Source organism: Oncorhynchus tshawytscha, linkage group LG16, assembly GCF_018296145.1.
Source record: "Oncorhynchus tshawytscha isolate Ot180627B linkage group LG16, Otsh_v2.0, whole genome shotgun sequence".
NCBI lineage: Eukaryota > Metazoa > Chordata > Actinopteri > Salmoniformes > Salmonidae > Oncorhynchus > Oncorhynchus tshawytscha.
The window spans coordinates 60,052,091-60,066,312 of NC_056444.1; the positions used below are offsets into that span (position 1 = coordinate 60,052,091).

The following is a 14,222-nucleotide window of genomic DNA, read 5'->3' on the forward strand; positions in this document are numbered from 1 at the left end:
CTGAGTTAGGAAGGACGCCTGTATCTTTGAAGTGACTACATTGTGACTACACTGTATTGATACACCATCCAAATTGTAATTAATAACTTCACCAGGCTCAAAAGGATATTCAATGTCTGTTTTTTATTTTATTTGTATCTACCAATAGGTGCCCTTAGCAAGGCATTGAAAAACATCCCTGGTCTTTGTGGTTGAATCTTTGTTTGAGATTCCTGAACTTATTTAGGCTTGCCATAACAAAAGGGTTGAATACTTATTAACTCAAGCTTTTCATCCGTAATTAATTTGTAAAAATGTTCTAAAAACATAATTCCACAGTGAAACAGGCTCTGCCAGTGATACAAAATCTTAATTTAATCCATTTGAAATTCAGGCTCTAACACAACAAAATGTGAAAATGTCAAGGGGTGTGAATACTTTCTGAAGGCTCTGTAACTGTTTTACTGCTGTTTAAATCACTACGCTAGCTGTTTGCAACTTTCAAAAGGTCAAATAAAAAATATATAATCATCTATTTCATGTAGACTTGATTTTAAGTGATACTTTAATAGGTCAAAGAATAAAAACATTGCCAACATGTTGTACTGTAACAATCTTGCACTGTAACAATTTTTGTTTGGCCAATACACGCAAGCCTTTACATGGAGCTTGGACCATGATATCTGATATTATGATCTAATGTGTGGAGTAAATACTTTTTTCCAGACATGTTTATTTCAGACTGTAATCAATTCAGGCTTTTAGGCAAACTGAAGACTTTGGGCTCAAGGCACTTTGCACTGTACAGCCAGTTTTGTCAGTACAGGTTATTGATGTTGAAAAGTAGACAACATATAGGCCTATTATTAGTCAACCATTAATTATTTAGTCAGCAAGTAGGCTGATCCACAGAGCCTGAGGTTCACTCAAAATAGCCATCATCACCGGTCTAGTGGAGCTGTTTCTGGTGTTGGAATGTATTTGTTCCTTTATTCTCTCACTGTATGTTTTTCCTTTGTTGCTTGACCATCGTGTATCTTTCTTTGGTGCCTCATTTGTTTCTGTGTCTAAGAGTTTATGGTTGAATACAGGGAGAGACACACTTTGAGATAGTTGGAATGATGGTTTATTGGTTCAATATGAATGATATACTCTATTCAAGGTATACTTGTGTAAGGGCTTTCTCTTGTTTGAATAGACTTTAATTGACATGGTCTATTACAAGTATAATTTGCATAGGGCTAAGCTCTTTTTTTTGTTCCAGAGAGACAGTCTAATGTTTGCTACGAATGTAAATGCATATTTTTCCAAATTTTGTACACCATAGTTCTATTTATGATAGATATTGTGTTAATCACATTTTGATTCGCATTTGTCATTGACATTTATGTTTACAGTTTTGGGTAGGAAAAATGTTAAGCAAAAAAGCTGAATGTATATTGTTTTGCATAATTTAACAGTTATTCCATTTGTTTACATTAGAACGTCTATCAATGTATTGTACTTTATGTGGAATTTATTAATTGAAACGCTACATACATGTAATAGTCGTACTGTGTTAAATTGCACTTTATTTATTCAATATTAATGTAAAGTATCTAAGCCATAGATCAGGGAGTAGAGTTGTCATAAACATTCACACGCACACAGAAAGTGGTGCATATTTTCTCAATGTTGAATGCAGTTGTTTGTAAGGCATAGAAATAAATATGCTTTGCACTGAATCATCGAGTGATGTCATTGTGTGATTGTGACCTCACCATCTATGAGTAAGGTTGTAAGAAAATACACATTTATGAAATATTGATGGAAACTGTAGTGATATGTAGGCTTTTTGATTTCAATTGGAAAATATTTTTGGGTAGTGTGTCATATCCTCTTCTTGCCTGGAAATGGTTTTAGAAGCTGACGGAGTTGCTTCTTTCTGTCGTTTACACAGCCTGTTGTGGAGAAAACAGTTGTCAAAACACAACCTGATATTATGCTCTCTCTAAGGTGAGAAGCAAATGTATTGAAGTGTAAAAATTCATGTTTAAGAGACAATCATTTTCTATGAGGCTTTTTTGTTTGACTGACATGAGATGAACTTGAACCCAAGTGTGGTGACTGAGAGTAACAGTTTAAGCCAGACTTACCGAGGTGTGTGTTTGCAGTGAAACAGGCACTGCCCAGTGTCTCTAGGTTGACATCTTCTCTGTAGACGGGTCCATCGTTCCACATAAGGTCATAGCCACCAACCCTCTTCTCTCTGCCAGTCAATCTAAGGAGAACAACCAATGAGAGAATATAGATGATAGGAAAAATAACACCAAATCACTTTCCCCTATTAAGTAGTCTCGGGAAGTGCTGTTACCTTACGTCTGTGCCCTTGATATACTATCACCCCGGAAGCATGAAAGAGGTGGACCCAACGTGAATGCAGATAGCTAGGCTAATTATAGCCACAGCCAGTCAGTGGTGGAAAGCTTGTAACACTAACATTCGCTGTCATGGCTCATGCAAACTACTAACTTGGAAAATACACATTGAAAATATTCTCTGCCAGCTCCATCTAGCTAGCAGTCTGGTGGGGATATTTATACCAGTGTACAATTGGAAAAGGCGGTGAAGTAAGAAAGCTGGATTTCCTGCTTTCCTGTCCATTTCCGACTATACCAACTGGACGTTTGTATCGTTGCAGACATGTATGTTGGAACATTGTTCATGCGGGAGGTAATCCATCTGCACAGGGAGACTACCAATCAAGTCTTCTCATCAGTGGAAAGTAACGAAGATAGGAAAGGAGCAAGCCAATATTTGGATCCAATTCCATCACTAAAAGCAACCACACTGCGGGTCACTCAGAATGTTGATACTGTATATTTTGAGGCTAGGTCAATGTCAGGTGTAACGTGGTTTATGTTAATACAGAGTAAACATTCTGAGTTGAACCTAAAGTGTGGTTTCCCTTTTAAAAGGGAAAACTCAAATTCATGCCTACTGGTTTCCCAAATGACGTCTACCCTAATCCAGAGATATTCAGCTCTATCACTAGGGGGCCATTTTGTCTGTGGATTTTTCAGTAGCTGTCCAGTATTTTAGCTGTCCAGATCTTCTAGGAAATATGACCTATACAAAATGGGTGAAATAGATTCTCTCTCTCCCCCCCTTCTGTGAACCCCTGTCTGAACAGTTGATTTGCCAGTTCAGCCAATGAGACATATCGGCCAAAGTGTGAGAGGTCAACTTTTTGAAACAGTCTGTTTCAGATACAGGTTTGAGGAGGGGGTATTACAGAGGTTATTCTCTAATTTATGCTTTGGCCACAAATACAAATAAAGGACTTGTGAGTAAACAACATTATTTGGCTATGAGTTCACAGAATTAGCTTTTAAAAACTATATTTTCCTTGGAGAGTTACTTTAAAACCCAAATAATGTCACCAATTGGCCTGAGAATCTTGATTTCCGAGGTCTAAATCAGTGGCTAAATCAAAAGCAAAGAAGGAAACCAGTAGGCATATTGGCCCTGGGTTGAGTATCCTTTCCCCACTCCCTACCTGCCCTCCATATCCACAATGTGTAAGGTGTCCTCCAGCAGACAACACTTCATCTCGTAGTCCTCTTGGCTGCTGGCGGTGAGAGAGGGAGAGGCGTTCACCTCTATCAGCCACCTGTGGAGAGACACAAATTAGGAATTGCAATCCGACTTGAATGTTCGCACCAGTCTCCCATTGACATCAATGAAAGATTAAGTGAAGAGTTGCGTCCGCTTATAATTCTGAATTGGCCTAAAAGAAATTAAGGATGACGGCAATTATCTAACATTAAGATGATCCAAGAATTGTGACAGACCTAGCTACCACTTTACATTGTGGACACACCAGATTCACAGATGACGCAATCGTCATTGTACCTGCAGACTGCCCCTAAATACCTATGTCAGAATGCTGTTCATTGACTACAGCTCATCCTTCAACACCATAGTGCCCTCCAAGCGCATCACTAAGCTCAGGGCCCTGGGTCTGAACCCCTCCCTGTGCAACTGGGTCCTGGACTTCCTGATGGGTCGACCTCAAATGGTGAAGGTAGGTAAGTTAGGCAACACCTCCCCACAGAAGTGCGTGCTCAGCCCCCTCCTGTACTCCCTGTTCATCCATGACTGCTTGGCCATGCAGGTCTCCAACTGAATCATCAAGTTTGCTGATGACAACAGTGGTAGACCTGATTACCAACAATGACGAGTCGGCCTACAGGGAGGATGTTGGAGCTCTGGCGGAGTGGTGCCAAGAAAATAACCTCTCCCTCAACAAAACGAAGGACCTGATCGTGGACTACAGGAGAAAGCAGAGAGAGCACGCCCCTATCCACATCGACGGGGCCACAGTGGAGAGAGTCAAAAGCTTCAAGTTCCTCAGCGTGCACATCACTGACAACCTGACATGGTCCCTTCACACAGACAGCATGGTAAAGAAGGCACAACAGTGCTTCTTCAACCTCAGGAGGCTGAAGAAATGTGGCTTGGCCCCTAAGACCCTCACAGACTTCTACAGATGCACCATTGAGAGCATCCTGTCAGGGTGTACCACCACCTAGTACGGCAATTGCACTGTCCGCAACCGCAGGGCTCTCCAGAGGGTGGTGTGGTCAGCCCAACGCATCATCGGGGGCACACTGTCTGCCCTCCAGGACATCTACAGCACCGGTGTCATAGGAAGGCCAAGAAGACCATCAAGGACCTCAGTCACACGAGCCACGGCCTGTTCACCCCGCTACCATCTAGAAGGCGGAGACAGTACAGGTGCATTGAAGCTGGGACCAAGAGACTGATAAACAGCTTCTATTGTATCTCCAGGCCATCAGACTGTTAAACAGTCGCCACTAGCTGGCCTCCGCCCAGTACCCTGCCCTGAACCTTATACACTATACACCTTTCAAACCATGACATTTTCCTGCCAACTTTAGCATCCCGACAACTTTTCTTTATATATGAAAGGTATTGTCGGTGACAAAGCCTATACTTATATTTCTTCCAACCGACCTAGTCATGATTGCAGTAAAGTTCTGCCTACGCTCTTAAACTCTTGATGGTTGCTAGGCAGCGCCCTTTACTACTATCATCCCGGCAGTTCTCAACTTTGCGAGGCATGTCTCACCCATCTCTTCGCATAGCTCACAACATGCACTGCTTTCTTAACCACAACTGGATGGATCCATAAAGAATTACTGTGGGACTAAATATACCTGAACGTCTAAAATATTGGAATAAAGTAGGTTAATACAATTGATGGCATCAAATTGTTGCTTGCTAAAACTTGCTAAAACTAAAAGTCATCCAATTGATTGAAGCAATAGCCTACCCGCGTGTGGTGAACTATTTCAGCACTGTTTTGCGCTGTTTTGAGACAAGCGTGGGGTCTTGATAAATCAACTAATATCTCCATTTGGATAATGTTTGGGCTACAATTACGCTGTGGAAATGTTAGCTAAGTTGAGGTGAGTGCTGCGCATGATCATCTTGTCTAGTTGACTGATTTATTAGCACTGATCAGAACATTTTGCCAGCATGTTGGGGCTCCCGAGTGGCTCCCGAAGGCACTGCATCTCAGTGCTTAAGGCGTCACTACAGACACCCTGGTTCGAATCCAGGCTGTATCACAACCGGCCGTGCACAATTGGACCAGCGTCGTCCGGGTTTGGTCGGTGTAGGCCGTCATTGTAAATAAGAATTTGTTCTTAACTGACTTGCCTAGTTAAATTAAGGTTAAATTGAAAAATTAACAAGTGGATTATTTTGCTCTTCACTCTATGTCAATTAGTAGCCTAGGCCTACTCCCGACCAAAAGACTGTGACAAGTCTTAACAAATCAATGTGATTCGTTTCACTGAATCTCCATCTGTATATTTGGTTAATTCTCTGGATGGGCAAATAAGTGGAGGGGGTATCACTCATCTATTTGTTTGCTCATCTACAGTGCCTTCAGAAATAATTCTCACCCCTTGACTTTTTCCACATTACAGTCGTATTCTAAAATGTATTAAATATTTGTTTTCTCTCATCAATCTACACACAACATTCTATAATGACAAAGGGAAAACAGATTTCTAGAAAATGTTGCACATTTATTAAATTTAAAAAACAGATATACCTTATTTACATAGGTAGTCAGACCCTTTGCTATGAGACTCGAAATTGAGCTCATATGCAAACGATTTCCATTGATCATCCTTGAGATGTTTCTACAACTGGATTGGAGTCCACCTATGGTAAATTCAATTGATTGGACATGATTTGGAAAGGCACACACCTGTCTATTTAAGGTCCCACAGTTGAAAGTGCATGTCAGAACAAAAACTAAGCCACGAGGTCGAAGGAATTGTCTGTAGAGCTCCGAGACAGGATTGTGTCGCGGTACAGATCTGGGGAAGGGTACCAAAAAATATCTGCAGCATTGAAGGTCCCCAAGAACACAGTGGCCTCCATCATTATTAAACTGAAAAAGTTTGGAACCACCAGGACTCGACCGAGAGCTGGCCGCCCGGCCAAACTGAGCAATCGGGGGAGAAGGGACTTGGTCAGAGAGGTGACCAAGAACCTAATGGTTACTGTGACAGAGCTCCAGAGTTCCTCTGTAGAGATGGGAGAATCTTCCAGAAGGACAACCATCTCTTCAGCACTCCACCAATCAGGCCTTTATGGTAGGATGGCCAAACGAAAGCCACTCATCAGTAAAAGGCACATGACAGCCCGCTTGAAGTTCGTCAAAAGGCACCTACAGGATTCTCTGATCTGATGATACAAAGATTGAACTCTTTGGCCTGAATGTCAAGCGTCACGTCTTGGAGGAAACCTGGTACCTATGGAAAAGCATGGTGGTAGCAGCATCATGCTCTGAGGATGTTTTTCAGTGGCAGGGACTGGGAGACTAGTCAGGACTGAGGGAAAGATGAACGGAGCAAAGTACAGAGAGATCCTTGATGAAAACCTGCTCCAGAGCGCTCAGGACCTCAGACTGGGGTGAAGGTTCACCTTCCAACAGGACATCAACCCTAAGCACACAGCCAAGACAACGCAGGAGTGGCTTTGGAACAAGTCTCAATGTCCTTGAGTGGCCCAGCCAGAGCCCGGACTTGAACCCATTCGAACATCTCTGGAGAGACCTGAAAATAACTATGCTGGGACGCTCCCCATCCAACCTGACAGAGCTTGAGGATCTCCAGAGAACAATGGGAAAAACTAAAATACAGATGTGCCAAGCTTATAGCGTCATACATACCCAAGAAGACTCAAGGCTGTAATTGCTGCCAAAGTACTGAGTAAAGGGTCTGAATACTTATGTAAATGTTACATCAGTTTTTATTTTTAATACATCTGCAAATGTTTTTGTTTTGTCATTATGGGGTCTTGTGTGTAGATTGATAAGAAAAACAAACAATTTAATCCATTTTAGAATAAGGCTGTAACGTAACAAAATGTGGAAAAAGTTAAGGGGCCTGAACACTTTCCAAATGCACTGTATATATACTGTGTATATATACTGTACCAATCAAAATTTTGGATACATCTACTCAAAACATGGATGTTGATTAAGGCAGCCCACCGTACCTCTCTGATTCAGAGGGGTTGGGTTAAATGCGGAAGACATATTTCAGTTGAAGGCATTTAGTTGTACAACTGACTAGGTATCCCCCTCTCCCTTTCATTCAAGGGGTTCTTTATTTTTACTATTTTCTACATTGTACAATAATAGTGAAGACATCAAAACTGTGAAATAACACATATTGAATCATGTAATAACCAAAAAAGTGTTGAACAAATGAAAATATATTTGAGATTCTTCAATGGAGCCACCCTTTGCCTTGATGACAGCTTTGCACTCTTTGCATTCCCTCAACCAGCTTCATGAGGTTCCTTCCTACATAAACGTTAGATTTATAAAGCAATTCAGTGGTTACATACTGGGCTCAGACTGGCTAAGGTTTTGCATTAGAAATGCAGTCAGTCAGTGGGGAATGAGGAGGGAGGTGTGCGTGTGTCTCACGGTTTGAGGTCCTGATCCAGTAGGATGTCATAGCCATAGAGCTCAAAGCAGTGTTTGTCGTTGATGATTACTTTCTGCACACTCTGCAGGCTACGGACAAATATGTTGTCAACGTCCTTAAACAGAGCCTCTATGGTCTCTGTGCCATGCCTCGCAGTCAGGTATCGCCGAAGCTGCTGCATCTGCCACTTACAGCCCTACACACACGGAAGGGAGAATAGAGAGAGAGATTCATAGCAAAGTCATTTATTCTTAAATTGTGTTTAGCAGTGGTCTTACTAAACATTCGGGTTAGATTACCCCACAACATTGTGACTTTTGAAGGAATTCTACACACCTTTTCAGGATCATAATCTGGCGCTGTTTTTTGCACGGCCACATTGGTGAGATGGACATCTTAGAAGAAGCATTAAGGAGACGTTCTATTTGCCTAGTCCCAGATCTGCTTGTACTCCTGCCAACTCCATTGCTGTCATTGCCAAGCCAAACAATTTCTTAAAAAACTGTTTTTGCTTTGTCATTATGTGTAGATTGATGAGGGGGAAAATTATTTAATCCATTTTAGAATAAGGCTGTTACGTAACAAAATGTGGAAAAGGTCAAGGGGTCTGAATACTTTTGGAATGCACTATATGACAGGATAACGAGTGACAAGGAGTTGGCATGATGGCACAAACAGACTGGCACTGGAGAAAGAGATGATGGAGAAATAGTAGAACAGAATTTGGGTCAAATGTATTTAAATTCCAGGCAATTCAAAAGACTCAAATTGTTACAGACAATTTATTATTAGGATTCCGGATTAGAGCCGACCGTTGGGAGTTTGTTTCTAAGGAAGACAATTATTATTATTTGGCTGCAGAACAGTCGACTACTGTGTGCAGATAACTGTTCTTAGACAATAACTCAGCTCACATACAAGGCTGTAATGAGGTAAGGAGAAGGATACACTGGTCATCAATGCTGGTGAGAGAGAATCGGGTGCTGGAGAATCGGGCAAAACCATCTCGATATAACCATGCCTTCAGTGGGATATACTAAGACGCACACAAATGAATTCTAATTAACAGTGTTAAATTGACATATTTTACAGCATGTGTTGCTTACTTCATCAGTTGACGTGTGTCAAGCCCATATGAGTGAAGTGCTTTAATCCAATGATCTACCAAAATGTTTTTAGATTTGATTACTTTGATTTTGATTCATTTAGTGATTGAGAAGACCGAAACTTACTGATGTAACCAATACATAAACCCTCAAGTCAAATTTTCTCCCTATTTAAGGAAAGGTCATAAAAAGAGAACATTAGAGAAGAGCAATGCAGAAATATCAAAATAATCCATTGTGTAATAATTTATTCCAAAATTAGACCTATTATCAAACTTAAGTTTAATGCACCACTGATAAGGTAGGGATTTTCTATGTAGCGCTGTGCAACGTAGCTCTCCACTTGAGTCTCATCTCTCTGCTCCTCTGAGCGACTCCCATCCTGTACAAACACAAACATACAGTGTCAGTGTGTGTTTGTTTGTCTGTCTTTAAAAAAAAAAATTTGATTTATTTTTATGTTTTACAAACATGAACATAAACCATGTAAAAGTTAAGGGAAACAACCTATAAGACATCTACATTGCACAACAATCATATAATGTCATGTTTCAATTTATTATATTACCGCATGGTGTTACCTTTTTCCAGTCCATGATGTCTTTCAGTTTTTGAAATAGGAAAATGCCCTTCCCCTGAGATCTTGCAACCTGAACAAAGATTGATAGAGGGAGTTGAACTTCATAACTATAGTATAAAGATACAAATGTATTATGTTAGTGCATAATGTAAAAGTAATAGTTTTGTTTTGTCTACTCTTCTTATTACTGATGGCAACCTAATGCTAAACTAAGCTTGTGTGAATTGTCATGTTCACTGTTGAAAATAATGTATTTGTAGACTTATAGATTTAGTGCACAGGTATGTTCTGGTTGTATGATTGTTCTGTGTTTTTTTAAACTGGAGCTGCCTTGTTTGCCACATCTCCCTTAGAAAATATATGTTTTTGTATCTCTGATGGGAAGGGATTAAATAAAGGTTCAACGGGCCTATATTAAACAAAAAAACAAATCTGCAGGTCCTCTCACCGGTTTCATGATCCAGGTGCTGCCCGGGCTCCGTTTGAACTCTTCCACAAAGAGGTGGTATTCACTGGGTAGTTCAAAGGTCCGGGGGAAAAAGTCACATTTGGACGCTTCAATGCGGCCAGCTTCCCTCTCAAGGGTTTTGCGGTACCTCTTCAGGTTTTTCACCATTAGGTTCTTGCGCGTCAGCTGCATGATAAAACAAATTAAGATTATGATACAGTACAAACATAAGTGATACGTTATGAGGGGAAATCTGCGATTGGTACATCCATTTTTTGACTCTTAAATTAATGATAGCCTATGTACACATTGACTCTTTAAGAAATGCCTTATGATCTTACTTAAACTAATAATATTTTTGATCTCAGAGATGGATGGTCAGTCCCTTCATCCATAAGTCTATCTAACTATGAATTTGAGAGTGGTTGCCTTTCTCCAGCCCCATTCCTCAGCTGTTTACCAAAACAGTGTGGGGTGAACTCTGTTGTTTGAACTGCAGATTGCCCTTATAATACATGACTATAAATAAGAGCGCCACATGGGAAAATATGTTCAAATCACACCTGCTGTCCATATATGCTAACAGCTATTTTTACAATACATGGTAACACTACTGTATGATCCTCGTGCATCATAAAAGCCTTCATAACAGCTTAGACATAATGTCCCCCATAGGCAGTGATAAACATGAACCTTATGGACACCGGCAAAATATTCTATGAGGCTAGTTAATGAGGCTAGTCAGGCACAACTTCTGCACATGACAACAGATTTGCCTGTCATCTAACAAGCATACATATGACGGCTGTTATAGCCTAATGTCTTTTGTAGGCTAGTGTTGTAAAGGCTTTATGAATACATAGATAAGGGGGCCCCACATTAAGTGTTACTGACTAATCTATAATGGTACTGACTGACCTCATAATGATTGCGAAAATGGCATATCCTCACGTGTTCTTCCATGTAGGAGTGGTCGAAATTCTCCCTCAGCCACCCAACATCACACCAGTTAAAATCCCATTCTCCATCACTGCGCTCACAGATATATACACAAAAAAAAACATGGGCATTTGACGTCTTGTAATGTAGGCTAAGTCACTCAGGATACAATACGCTATTTAAAATGCTCACACACACTCTGGATACAATATGCTACAAAGCCTAATCACAATTCAATGTTGTGGATGCACGCACACACACACACACATTGTGGTTACATCATCATAGCCACTGTAGACCCTGTTACTTACCCTACATTATTCATCTCATATGCATACGTATATACTGTACTCTATATCATCGACTGCATCCTTATGTAATACATGTATCACTAGCCACTTTAACTATGCCACTTTGTTTACATATATTCTTATGTACATATTCTTTATCCTCTTACACTGTGTATAAGACAGTAGTTTTGGAATTGTTAGTTAGATTACTTGTAGGTTATTACTGCATTGTTGTAACTAGAAGCACAAGCATTTCGCTACACTCGCATTAACATCTGCTAACCATGTGTATGTGACAAATAAAATGTGATTTGATTTGATTTGATTAGGTCTAGCCTACACAACTCACTCTTTGACCTCCATCCAGCCTGGTCTTTGCCGCAAGACATCCTGAATGGTGTTTGTTAGGCCACATTTGTAACGTACACAACTTCTTCCATCCCTATGGAGTCAACAAGTGGTTTGTTAGTATCTTCCATTGCCAGGCTATGTCACAAACATCAGCCATCCAACATCACACCAGATAAAATCACATTTGCCATTACTGTGATCACATATCACAAATCATATGCATTGTATTTCTTGTCATGTAAGTAAGTCCGTCTACACTAAGAAACAAAAGTTATATCTAGAACCTAAATGGGTTCTTCGGCTGTCCCCATAGGAGAACACTTTGAAGAACCCTCTTTTGGTTCCATGTAAAACCTTTTCTTCTTAAAGTGTGTACACACAATATATCTAGTAAAATGCAAATAAACAAAACACACACACACAGCTAATAGCATTAGCCTACAGTGGCTATCATCAATTAACTAGCTGGGTGTCAAAATGAATGTAAAATTGTCTATGTACTGTCAGATGTTTCCAATCATGCTAGTGAGTAACGTTAAGTAGCTAACGTTAGCTGGTTAATAACAACCATATTTGCAGAACAACTCACCCCTCTCTTCTTTTTTGATAACCATAAGGACCCTTGTATCCAGCAGTCTGGTGAAACAATGAATGATTTAAGATAGCTAGCCATTCACAATTGCCTAAACAAGCTAATAAGTTAGCTAGCTAGACATTGAACGTTAGTTGATTATCTTCGCTAAAGTTCACAACAGAGACAAAGCTAAATATATCTGCCTCTGAGTCGGACACAATGAAGTCGTGACCAGACCAGCCTAGGCAGCTGATAATCGGCGCTAGATCTGCTCTAGAGCCCACTATCGGCTGCCTAGAAGAACCAGAGCCTTCAGCTTCACCAGTATCAGAACCACAGGTCAAAATGCGCTAACAGTAACGTTAAAGTTGGCTACACAGAGCATGCATACATTTTCATTTGAAGGGCTTTCCCACCTTATTCCTTGACATGTTTTCGTGGTAGCATTCGCCACATCTGTTTACCGGGGTCAGCTAAATGTTAATTAGCTAAATGTTTAGCTAGCAGCATTAACGTTAGCTAGCTGTCGAGTAGTTTGACCAGAGATACTAGAAAGGAGTAGCTAGTTCGTATCTACCTGGTTTGACAACACATGTTGTCATGGCAACCTCATGAATGAAAAAGCTGTATTTATATTCATGAATTCCAATTAATTACACACAATCTTTGAACATTTATTTACATATTTCCCAAATCATAGGAAGAGAGAAAAAGCGTACAGCACTGGTAGACCCCCTTTTAAGTCAGTACAAGACACACACTGATGTCACGCACAGACGCGCTTATCTTTTGGATGCGCTACTAATGCAGCCTTCAAACCAACTGGAAGCTCGGAAACCTCCATATTCTGTACGTTCAAGACAATTGGGAACTAGGAGAAAACAAGCTCCGACTGGGAATATTAGTTTTCAACGGTCCTCTACCTCGGGAATCCAAGTAGGGAACTTGGGCCTCTTTCTAGAGCTCCGATTTTACGACTTTAAGATTACTGACGTCAGTTTACCTTGTTTTCCCCCAAATTCTCAGTTGTCGTGAACGCACCATAAGAAAGCCATCATCATCATCATCATCATCATCTGCGCCCATTCAACATAGCCTAGATTGACGTTTTTATTACTTATAAACAAACACACTTTTTAAGGTTCTCATACGCATTTAATTACGTTTTGATTATTGCTTTAATAACAGTCGCTAAGACTATATTTGGTTGTGATCTTTGCTTAAATAACTATTTTGGATGCAGCATTTGTTAGCTAGAATGCTAACGCTCATTGACATAGGCTGTAGCAAAAGCTAGCCAAAGAGCCAATTTACTACAGCTAGAACAACGAGACAGATATTTCACCTGATGTATAAATGTGAAGCATCCGCTTGGCGTTTCCACTCAGTACCATATATGGTGATGAAAGAAAGCTCAGGGTCCGGCTGTGAGAGATGGATTTTGGGCGACATTCTGCTCATTTTCTTATCTATGAACCATTTGATATCCATACAGTTTTCTGTTTCCAAAACTACAACCTGTAACAAACAGAGTGGACGGATTTTCTAAAATTGCGTTGTTTAGAAGAAGTGCACACGCGCACTTCACAGAACTAGGGTTCGCTAACGAACATTTTAAAATAATGCTATAACGAGCCAATAGGATCTCACTAGCTCGTGCTTGGCTCTGCCCACCGAGTAATACAAGCAGGTAGAAAAACTCTGTCATAAAAAAGAAATACATTCATCAGTATAATGTCCTCAATTCGATTTCTGAATAGCACTACAGGAACCAAAACATCACATTTAAGAACATTTTTAAGATTGTTCCACAAATAAGTTGCAAGAAAAGTTCAACCTGATTTACCTAACTCGGTAAAGACCAAAGGAATTTTCAGAGATAATCCCAGCGACCGAGTGTGGTCACTCATAAAACTAATGTTTAGTAATGATGC

The 14,222-nt window shown here is 40.3% G+C and overlaps 1 protein-coding gene across 2 annotated transcripts; it reads right to left on the reverse strand.

Annotated features, from left to right (window-relative positions):
• Window positions 1-1,089: 1,089 nt before the first annotated feature.
• Window positions 1,090-13,134, reverse strand: ttll9 (tubulin tyrosine ligase-like family, member 9). 2 transcript variants are annotated; one of them, XM_024375639.2, is made up of 14 exons: window positions 12,705-13,134; window positions 12,304-12,350; window positions 11,713-11,805; window positions 11,086-11,164; window positions 10,135-10,320; window positions 9,688-9,756; window positions 9,398-9,488; window positions 9,233-9,273; window positions 8,949-9,036; window positions 8,337-8,395; window positions 8,000-8,196; window positions 3,518-3,631; window positions 2,115-2,239; window positions 1,090-1,919 (listed from the first exon to the last, which is right to left on the reverse strand). In XM_024375639.2, exons 1-14 carry the CDS (start codon window positions 12,717-12,719, stop codon window positions 1,849-1,851), a joined length of 1,275 nt encoding a protein of 424 aa, XP_024231407.1. In that variant the 5' UTR covers window positions 12,720-13,134; the 3' UTR covers window positions 1,090-1,848. The 2 variants fall into 2 exon arrangements, with proteins under 2 accessions (XP_024231407.1, XP_024231406.1); XM_024375638.2 differs by having other exon boundaries at window positions 11,053-11,164; window positions 12,705-13,130.
• Between the last annotated feature and the right edge of the window lie 1,088 nt (window positions 13,135-14,222).